At 45.2% G+C, this 10,768-nt stretch overlaps 1 protein-coding gene across 1 annotated transcript; it reads right to left on the minus strand.

The window, feature by feature from the left end:
* On the minus strand, window positions 1-10,763 carry EMC1 (ER membrane protein complex subunit 1; the record flags this gene model as incomplete). Its single annotated transcript, XM_010077319.1, has 23 exons — window positions 1-165; window positions 852-981; window positions 1,473-1,557; window positions 1,783-1,993; window positions 2,151-2,324; window positions 2,676-2,813; window positions 3,045-3,164; window positions 3,403-3,564; window positions 4,002-4,151; window positions 4,382-4,581; window positions 5,569-5,685; window positions 6,111-6,207; window positions 6,441-6,563; window positions 6,806-6,865; window positions 7,345-7,416; window positions 8,018-8,185; window positions 8,514-8,663; window positions 9,012-9,138; window positions 9,291-9,419; window positions 9,866-9,959; window positions 10,107-10,172; window positions 10,441-10,565; window positions 10,753-10,763. Coding segments are annotated over 23 exons (2,874 nt in total), but the record flags the coding sequence as incomplete, so codon positions are not given.
* Between the last annotated feature and the right edge of the window lie 5 nt (window positions 10,764-10,768).

Consider the following 10,768-nt stretch of genomic DNA (forward strand, 5'->3'; position numbering starts at 1 on the left):
GTTCAGCAGCTTCACCTGAGCAAGTCTCTTCGTGATCATCGTAGCAAAAACCAGCCCGAAGAGGACGCTGCTTATCAACACGTAGTCATAGTCATCTTTCAGGACATCAAACTGCTTCGAGGGGTACACTCGGGTCTGGTAGATGTCCAGGCCATACGCAACAACCTGAAGAGATGAGAGAATGCAATCCCAGGATGGTTTGGGTTGGAAGGGACCTTAAAGCCCATCCAGTGCCACCCCTCTGCCATGGGCAGGGACACCTCCCACCAGCCCAGGTTGCCCAAAGCCTCATCCAGCCTGGCCTTGAACCCCTCCAGGGATGGGGCATCCACAGCTGCTCTGGGCACCCTGGGCCAGTGTCCCACCACCCTCACAGTGAAAAATTTCTTCCTAATGTCTAGTCTAAACCTGCCCTCTTTCAGCTTATAACCGTTACCCCTTGTCCTCTCACTACGCTCCCCGATAAAGAGCGTTTCCCCATCTCTCCTGTAGATCATGAGCTGAGAATGCAGCTTCGAGCATAAAACCAGATACATCAAAAAGTACTGATTTGGATTTATAGTTCTGATTTAAAGAAGAAATGTTGAAGTAATGAGCAGCCACGTCATCAGAAGTTAAAGATCTCCCTGCCACAGCCCCAATGAGCAGCCACATCACCAGAAGTTAAAGATCTCCCTGCCACAGCCCACGGTATTGTGCTGCTCTACACACCAACTCCACAGCCCTATATCAAATCCTCTGCCCTGTACTCACCAAACAAGTGGACTCCAGGCCAGAGGGGGCTGTATAAATCCCTCTCATTCGCGCACCGACTCCACAGCCCTACATCAAATCGTCCGCCTTTTACTCACCAAACAAGTGGACTCCAGGCCGGAGGGGGCTGTATAAATCCCTCTCATTCGGGATATGGTTTGATTGTAGTTGATAAACCTCTCAGCATGGATCTGCACGTCGGGGGAGTATGGAATCAGGTTCTCTTCTCTGAAAGGCATTTAAAGAGAAATTAAAATGCAGTCAAATGGCTGATGAAGGACATCATTTGTGTTTCCCAGTCTGATCACCACAAGCTGACCTAAACCACCAAATTCAGCAGCTTTTCCCAGTGCACATTTATTTTTGCTGCAGGATGAAATTCAAACATGTTAGCTGGGTCAGACTATACTGCAGCAGCCTCCTTTGAGGCTTCTAAAGTTTGAAAAATAAGTGTCATTCTAAAAACTTCAGACAGCTACTCTGACTGCTACTTCTTAAGAGTGCAGACAGCAGCCTGGTTTTGCTAATGGTAAGCCCTGCCGTATTCCAGACAAATGTATTCCATCATCACAGACTAGGAACAAAGCAACCTCACCAAATTTCATGCAAGAATTGCCCTCACTCTGTCCAAGACAAGTTGTTCTCCTCCACACTACCGTACACAAAATCCACCCCTCTTCCAGGCCGCCCAGGACCAGTGGTTATCATGTTTTCCTTACCTGCTTTGCTCCGTAGGGATCTCCGGGCGGCGAGGATCCAGCAGAGCCTTTGGAAGGGAGAGGATGGCCCCAGAGGGAAGCCCAACTGCGCATGAAAAGAAATGCATCTTAAAAATGGCCACTTCTGACAGCATTTTCTAACAGCTAACATAAATGCTGTCTCAGTGCTTATCCTTGAACTTGCCGGGAGTCCAGGGCAGCCCACAGGCAGGATTTTTTGCAGCAAACTGCATTTTTCTTGGCTTTCAGCGCAAAGCCTGGCTCACATAGGTAGCATAAACACATTCAGAACAGAGCAGCATGCGCTTACCGAGCAAGTGACGGCTGGTGATGCCTCGCTCGGTGATGGTGGCCTCCATGGCACTGATAGCAGATGGGAAGATATAAGATTGCTGGAGGACCTGAGGTAAAATTGGGCGGTCGAGGGAGCTGAAGGCTGTGGCATTGTATTGCTCCGTCCCCTCATACAGCTCCAGCACCGTGAACTCGTTCCGACGTGCCTTCGTGTTCCAGTATTGGTACTGAAATGAAAAAAGATTTTTAGGAATACAGGTCAAGCAGAGTTGATTATGCAGAGGTAGCAAGAAATCACACGAGATTGGTGAAAAAGTCCTTTCTGTTCAGGTTCAGTAACTGCCCCTACATCCCAAATGTAAAAAAACAAGAATAACTTCTTACCACCACCCAGTTCTCTGAATGGACAATGTGGACAGGTCCCTTCGCTTTCTTCTGCACCGAAGAGTGGATGATCCTGCCTGTGACTCCATCAATCAGATATATTCCAATGAAAGTGCGCTCGTGATGCGTATCTGCGCTCTCTGTCACCACAGCGAGCAGGTTTGGATTCAAGGACTAGAGAAAAAGAAAAAAAAACAGCTGAGACCCCCACTTTAGTGCTACAGGCACCTCATTTATCTGCATTTCATCTGGGACTAGGCATATAATAACCAAAGTATCTTCTTAGCATAGATCACCTGTAGAAATCAAGCAGCTATTTCACCATCATCAGATGTTTGACCAACTCAATTGCTGCATGACAAAAGAAATCTCCACCAAAATTAGCATGTTCTGCAGAGGGTTATGGACACTGATGTATAGATTAAAAAAACAGCACTGCAGGGCAATTAATCTCAACACGGTACCTAGAAACAGTGCTGAGATCTTCCCAAGAGATAATGCATCAACAAAAACTTCCTACAGCACCTTATAGAGAACACTGCGGTCTCCCATCACCCGGCCCTGGGAGTGCACGTGTTCACTGGACCTCTTTCCTTTCACAGTCACTATCCTCTGGACTTCGGTGGGGATCACCACCTCCCAACTCTCCTCTGTTGTCAGGTCCTGCAAGAAAAAAGCACGATGGAGAAGGTTTTATCTTGTCCTCCAAAGACACCATCTCCACCAATAAGATGGTGGGAGCTTTCTCTGCTTTTGAATTTTAAAAGTTTCCTAGGCACATTTTGAGCGTGAACTGTTTCCATTCTGAGCAGAACTCCAAATGAAGATATCTACGACTACCCAGAGGACACTTAGGAAAATTACGTCACTTAGACTATAATGAGTCTTCTATACCTTTTTCAGCCTGAATCCTGAGAGTTTTCCCTGCTCAGCATCCACTAGATAAAAAAAGATGGAATGGGCTATTTCTTCTAACTGGCGAAGGACATTTTTAGTTGCTGGGAAAGCTGTAACCTGGAAAAGAATTGAAACACAGGTTAAAAACCAGTGGACATGCAAAAGAAAAAAAAACACAACACAGAAAGATTATTCCAAACATGTTTACCGGGATGAGGTCTGTCTTACCAGAATAACCTCATAGTTTTGTGAGAAATGTGACTCAATGGCTTTTTTTTTTTTTGTCTTGTTCCAAAAGGGAGGGAAATAATGAACCAGAACCTGAAGAAAATTGCCTGCAGGCAAAGCAACTTACCTTGTACTCATCATCGATCAAGAGTAGTACTTTGGCATAGTCTTGATCCATAATAGGCAGAAGCAAAGTCTGGAGAATTGGACGCTTCAAAACAGGGGGAGCTACTTGACTTCTCTTCCCAAAGATGGGGTTAAAGACATACAGAAAGCTCATTTTGGTTTCCTAAAAATGAAACAAGACGCAGAACTTTTTCTAAGGCAGACAAAAGAGCTGGTTTTCTACCTGTTACCTGCTGGTGTCGACTATTCATACCCTGGATTCGGCTATTCCATCCTCAAAACATTCTGTTTGGATATGCAAATACTCTGTCCTGCGTTTCTCTATCAAAACCACACTGTGGCATAACATGGATGGAGACCACACACCACTTATCTCACACCGCGAAAGAAACTGGATGAAAATATTTCCTTTCTTTCAATAACAGGCTTCCTTAAAATTTTTAGGATTGTGTATCTGCTTCCCTCCAGCTCTCACTCTCCTCCTGTCCCCACATCAGTGATAAATAGACAATACCCAACAAGATACTTTCTTCCACCCTTTCAAAGGGCGGATTTCCATGCTAAGCACATTCAATGGAGGGACAGAGGAAAGGGACTCACCTTGTCCTTCACCAGCAAGGTGCACTGTGGTGGGTGTGGAAAATGGGCTGTTGTTCTCTGCACCATCAGCTTAAAGGAGGAGCCCGGTCTCACATTCCTGAGATACTGCTTCCACAGGATGGTGCCAGAACTGCTTTCAATACCAAAAAGCTGAGCAGAGAAACACAATAAAGCCAAAGATTAGAACAACATATTGCTTGCATCCAAGCACTGCGTCTTTCCTCAGGATATGACAAAGATAGAAGAGTCTTAGTCCTTCTCCAAAGCTACAGAACATTCTGCACATCTTCTCATGACATTCTGCCCAACGCCTGGCTGAAAATAGGGGTGAGAACTCAGAGCTGAGACTCTGAAATAGATTCCTACCCTGGCTTCCTCACCTTTCCTGAAGCAGTGACCATCACCATCATTTTCTGGAGGTTGAATTCATCTCTGGCCAAATTATCAATGTTAATCTCGTTTTTAATCTGGCTCCGGGGTTTCCTGGCATCATAGAACATCTTCCAAAGATGAGCGGTCCAGGCTTGCAGCAGGATAAGTTGGGAGGACAGCCGCTTCAGAAACATCCCCAGCAAACCATCTAGAAATAGACCAACAGCGATACCAAGAGGGAAAAAACATTACACCCCACTTCGTAATTGTAATTATAATCTCAGCCAGTAGAAGAAATGCTGCCATACATGAACCTCTGATAATTCTTTGCCTCTGCCTCCCACTCCAGAACAGCAGAGTTACAGTCATCGCTTCTATGATAGACTCCAGCATTTACCAACCTTTTCCCACTTCACAGTGGTATAACTCATTCCAAAATATGCTCTCACCGGCTGAAAGCAAACCTTCTTGCAGAGCACATAATCTCTCCCTTTGTATTCCTTCTGGTACACTCACAGCAAGCACCCACCCAAAGCTCACCCCCCATAAGGTCTGTATCTCCCTCTGCACCCACTACTCAGAGCAAGAGAAGCCCTTGAAGTAACAAAATACTTGATTCTGCCCAATCAGTGTTTATAATTAGCTTCTTGAAATAAGCAGAACACCAGACTTCAACTATATTTCACTACTGAGGACAGCAAGCAGAGAGGAGATGAAATTCCACTAAGCAGCATCAGTCAGAAGCATGAGAACACACTGCATGCAGGCTGAGGTTACCTTGAATGGCTGCGTCCAGGACAGCAAGAAAAAAAACAAACAAAGCAAAAACAAAGGCTATTGCAAAATCCAGGACGGCAAGAAAAAAAACAAAACAAAGCAAAAACAAAGGCTATTGCAAACGAGTCTTCCAGAAGGGGCCAAAGGGAAATTTTAGGAAAGACGGCCAAAATCCCTCCCACCACCGCTGACTGTTTTTTGAATATAACAATGCAATACGCTCACGTCATCTGCATTTGGCATTGGACTTCAAATGTTTAGACAGAAATGGGTTTCTTTCTGCTCATCTTAATTGCCATTAGTGGAAATTGGAATCATAACTCCCAGCTCAAATGAAAACAAAAACAATAAATACATTTTTTTCAGGAAGAAAAACAAACTCACATGCCTAAAGGTAATTATTAAGTGTATGGTTTACCTGCTTTCTTTCCAAATTCTCCCTCCAACTCAGCCTGTGCGCCTGTCAGAGGCAGATCCACCATCTCCAAGCTTACCACTTCTGCTAGCGACTCCTCTCTACTCCATACAACTTTTCCTGGAAAGAAAAATTAGTTGAACATTGTAAAATCAACTTCACACCCAGGAACAGACTTTTGGAGGAAAAATCATCACTCAGTATAGAAGCATCTTCCAGTGGGCCCTTCAAACTTTGAGGAAGATCTACAACAGAACTTAGTGACTCTCGTCCTACAAAAAGAGTTTTGAAATCCAGGGAAAATCCATGAAATTCAAAGGCTCTGTCTACACAAAGAACACGGCAGAACTGTTTTCTCAGATTAGATGTCTTGTGAGGGTGAATATTTTGTGGAATTTAGCTCAGGATAGTTAAACTCCTTTTGCTAGTTTCCAGAGAAAGCAGTGATAAAATATAATCACTTGGGACTTGGAGTTTTCTTCTTGTCCTCCAGTGACAAGGTGTGCACTGGTAAAACTGGAGTAGGTTAGGTGTTGGCCAGTTACCTGGCTGCTGGAGGAACATTAGCATGTGGTCTTCTGTTTGCACCAAGGCTCGATAGCCCACAGAGTCATCCTTCTTCAAGAAAACTTGGATGTATAGCTGGAAAAAAGAGTAGGCAAAACAGCGAGGTTAACGATCACATCATCTCCTTGCACACAACAGAACTCTTGGGTGAAACAAGAGCAAACAGCGTGACTGGAGCAGTAATCCAGCGTGTCCGCAGAATGCTTTTCACCTTGTCTAAAGGGCTCTACCAGTCCTGCCCAATCAGGGCAGGGAGGGCATTGCAAGTCTGATAAACCAGAGGACTGGAACCACCTCTCCCTGCTCACCTGCTGTGGCTTCGTACCGCTCTGCTCCAGGGTGAAGGTAATTGTGGTATCCAGCAATCTTTGTCCAGTTTCAACCAGGTAGAGATTAATATTGTAGGTTTGATTGGAACAGGTTAAGGAATCCTGTAACAGCAAGCAGAAAACAGATGAGTTAAAACATACATGCCACACCAAATTCGTCAGAAGGATTTCATATTCAGCAAGAGCTGCAACTTCAAGATATTTTTAGATTATATATATGGAGCTGCTACAAAACAACAGACTCTAAAAAGATGGGGTAACACCTTTCTTGTTCTGTTCCTGCATGCAAAGGAATAAAATAAACTGTCAAGAACTTCTGCTGTTCTTGGGAACGCACTTTGTACCTGCGTCCGGGAATCCTCCAGAGCACTTCCAGCACGAACACCATCAGAACTTCCAGGTTTCTGAAATGAGGATGAGAAGAGATAACATGGCTGCAGACCCCAATAAGAGTACAAAAAAAAATTAGGTTTTGGGTGCCTGACGAGTCTCAGCTTGAGTCTGAAAACAGCCAGGAAACAGTTCTGTTCTATTTCTGATGAAAGTGAAACCTTGCTAAGTTTGGTATCCCCAAGAACTGAAATCCTCTGTAGATCAGTAAAGCAAACTCCCAGGTTACACGTCCACCTTACACAAGGCTGAAACAGGCTGCACACAGGACAGCATGCTTCACCAAGCCAGAGACAGCCTTGGCTGGATGTAATCAAGGTCTGTTTGCATTACCATGGTCTTAATATGCCTCAGGAGCTAACTACATCTTTCTTTTCCTCAAGTTACTGCCCATCCTCAGACCTGTGACAGAAAACACTTGTGGAACCCACCCCCCCATGCATATCCATACTGGAGCTGTGCTGGTTACAAAGTACAGGCAAATCGTACTCACCAGTTCACTCCTGCAGGTGAGGACAGCAGCCACAGTCTTCTCCCCAGTTGTTGCAAAACTCACCAGGGCTGCCTGAAAAGATAAGAACAGGAAATCATAAAACAAACAAGAAAATCCCCAAACTCCACCAAAAACTACCTGTGCAGCAAATTAAGCCATACTGGAATTAAAACCAGATGATCTTTCACAGCCACATTTTAAATGTCATTGTTTCACCAAATTAAAAAAAAAATAAAAAAAAATCTAAGACTGAAAATACTTCTCACAAAGATGGAAGCAGTTGACCTGTCACATGCTTTTGAACCACTATGTCCAGTGTTACTGAGCTTTTTAAAGCTTCTTTGCTTTTCAAAACCTCTCAGCTGGCCTAACAAAGTACTGCTGCACCACCGGCCACTTAGACAGGCGTGTCTCTATCCTCCTCAAAACCAGGAAACTGCCCCAACACTGACAGTTGTTGGCAACAAAGCACACCTCCACTGACGTCCGGAAATATTTCAGCAGCTAGTATAAATGAAATAGCTTAAGGTCACAATAGGTTTTCAAGCGTTGCAGCCAAGAGCACAATCGAAATGAGAAGCTCAGCAGAATGCTTAGTAAGGGGTGTTTGTTTATTTTAAAGAATTTTAAGCTGCAGTTGCCCCTCTCATTTGAGTACATTTATCTTGGTTACCTGCTGGAAGTCCCGAAGGTGGCTGAGCAGCCCATGTTTGTATTGCAGCAAAGAGAAGTGGCTCGGAGACAGCTGCAGGAAAAATTGAGTCCGCGAAGCAGCGATTACATTGGGTTGAGTGGCCAGTATTCTGGGCTGGAAGCCATCAGCAAACTCCAGCTCAAGTGACTGTGAAAGGGAGACAAGAATATTTGTTCATGAGAACTTTTTCTTCACTAAAACGAATACCTTCCTTTTCTCAGCATCAGTATAAGCTTTATGAAGAGGTTCCCCATGTCAGGATAAACATACAGCAGAAGGAGAACTAGGCTCCCATTGGTGCAAACTCTGGAGACATCAATCCAGAAGAAACTCAAGTTATGGCTCATCCTCCCCCACATACCGCTCAGTCATTCTGTAGTTCACTGACAGCAGAGCCTCTCTGCTGCTGGGCTCAGTCAGGCACCAAAACAGCCGGACAATGAATTATGTACAACGCTTTTTCAGCACTTCTCACCTGCAGCGGGATCTGCTTCATCTCCTGCTCCGTCTCCAAGGAGCAAACATAGAGCGAACGTGTGTCCTTGTCCACGCACACCAGCACTGCCTCCCCCACCACGCTGCACATGCCATTTAAGCTCTTCAGCCACGGGGCCGCTACTCTGGTCTGCCAAGCAAGACATAAACAGAGCGATGAAGTTCTCAATAGAATAAAATCTTACAAAAACCAGCTTGGACACAACCAAGAATTTAAGTCAGAATTATTTTTACCCACAACCCTGGGAGAAACTATCTATCAGCCTGACATATCCAGGATGGTCTTGACTAACAGCCAGAAGCCCAATTCAGCTTTGCTTTCAGGGCGTTCAGTAGTGAAATCTGTTCATTGGCCTGTAAGGCAATGCCACAGTGAAAAGGAATTTTATCTGTACTACAGCAACAATTAATTACTCTGCGTACCACTTACATTTGTTAACATCAAATTCAGTATTTTGGGTCCATAATTGAGCATTACCTGTTTCGTAATATCTCCATCTTCTACACTGAATGTTAAAATGGTCAAGTGACTCTGGGGAACGATGCCAAGCACATGGATCACTCCAGTCCCATGGGAATACAACAACTGGTACTGAGTGCTCTCACTGTAAAAGAGGCAGCAGCCATGAAGCACAATCTTCTCACATCAATGTTTCCAGATGTTTTCAAAAGCACAAGGCAAGTACAGCATCCTCTCCTCCCCAAGGCAACAGGTTCCCTATCAGAAGTTTAGCATCCCCTTAAAATATTTTCTTACCTTTCTGGTAAGTGTTCCACCCATTTCTGGTGCCCGTTGGAAAGGTAATGAAGAGAAATGGCCGCCTTCTTCAGGACTGCAACATACTTCACCGCATCCTGGAGCCCCACCAAACTAGCTGTCTGGAAACTAAACACAGGTCAGAGACGGGAAGTTAGAAAATTGTTCTTTAATAGAAAAAAAAAAAAAAGTCACTCTGTTTGAAGACCTTCTTCAAACACTTAACACCACTCTTGAAGTACAATTTACAGCCTATCCTTGTTGAGCTCAACACAGGGGGAATACAAACACCCCAAACCAGATGTGTTTAATATATTGTATATCTAAAGAGAAAATCCATCTAGAAAAAACGTATACCTGTTCCTCTTATTGGTTTGCTGAGAAATAGGAACAGCATTGGATTTAACTGCTAGGTTCTGGCATTCATAAACAATAAATCCAAATGTTATCTTGGCAACCTTGCATCTAACTAATCTTTCTCCATAATGCAAGTCCAGACAAGACCAACAACTTCTTTCTTCCTTCCTACACCAGTGTTACAAAGAGAAAAAGATAGTGCAAACACAAAAGCCTACCTGCCAGTGTCCAGGGACGTCTCCCAGTTCAACCCTCCAATGTTGGTCTCCCAGGAACGCAGAATACGTCCAGCATTGGACACAGTGATGGCATCTGCCCAGGAAATGAAGAGAAAGAGATGAACAAAGAACTTATAACCACCACAGATCAACGAGGCAGTGAGTTCTGGCAAGTTCAACCTGGGGTCTTACACAAGGTTGAGATCCTTGCCCCAGCACACCACCTGCTTGTTCTCCTTACCCTGTCCGTGGGTCAGCATTGCATCTATTGTTCCTTCGGCGGTTCCCTTGTCCACATGGCGCCACACTGAAGGAAACAGGAGTTAAGTGAGAGCAAGATTTGTTCCCCCAAAGGCATTTGTTCATTACTTTTAAATCTAGGCTCTTTATGGCAACAAGATCCTGCAGAGAACAGTCTGCCTGCCCTAAGCAGCAGCTTTTGAGCTGCCAGCTGACTCCTCTCAGCCCAGCAAAGCAGCATTAATTTATGAGCATGAAAACATAGTGGAACTTGATTGAAATGTTACCCCCAGCACAGCAAGCGTAGTCCCCGGACAAAACCCCGCTTCACTCACAGATTTCACCGCTCCTGGAGTTCAGGGCAGCCACGACATTCTTCTCGGTGGCCACAATGAGTTTCTTCGAACCCTGCAAGGCCTCTAAGGAGGCGAACTTGAGCTTCCCCACATACTGCTGCCTCCTGGGAGAGGAAACACGAGCGGCGGTGAGACAGGACAAGGGGACACCATGCTAAGGGGCGGGAAGGGCGGGAGGGGGCAGGCCCGACGGGCGGCTGCAGCCGGAGGCAGCACTGCAAGCCCAAAGCCTGCTTCAAGGAGGAGACCCCCGGAGCGGTGGGGACACCCCAGCTCTCCCCCAGCACCCACCAGTCGAACTTGCCCA

Source organism: Pterocles gutturalis, unplaced genomic scaffold, assembly GCF_000699245.1.
Source record: "Pterocles gutturalis isolate BGI_N339 unplaced genomic scaffold, ASM69924v1 scaffold33923, whole genome shotgun sequence".
Taxonomy (NCBI): domain Eukaryota; kingdom Metazoa; phylum Chordata; class Aves; order Pterocliformes; family Pteroclidae; genus Pterocles; species Pterocles gutturalis.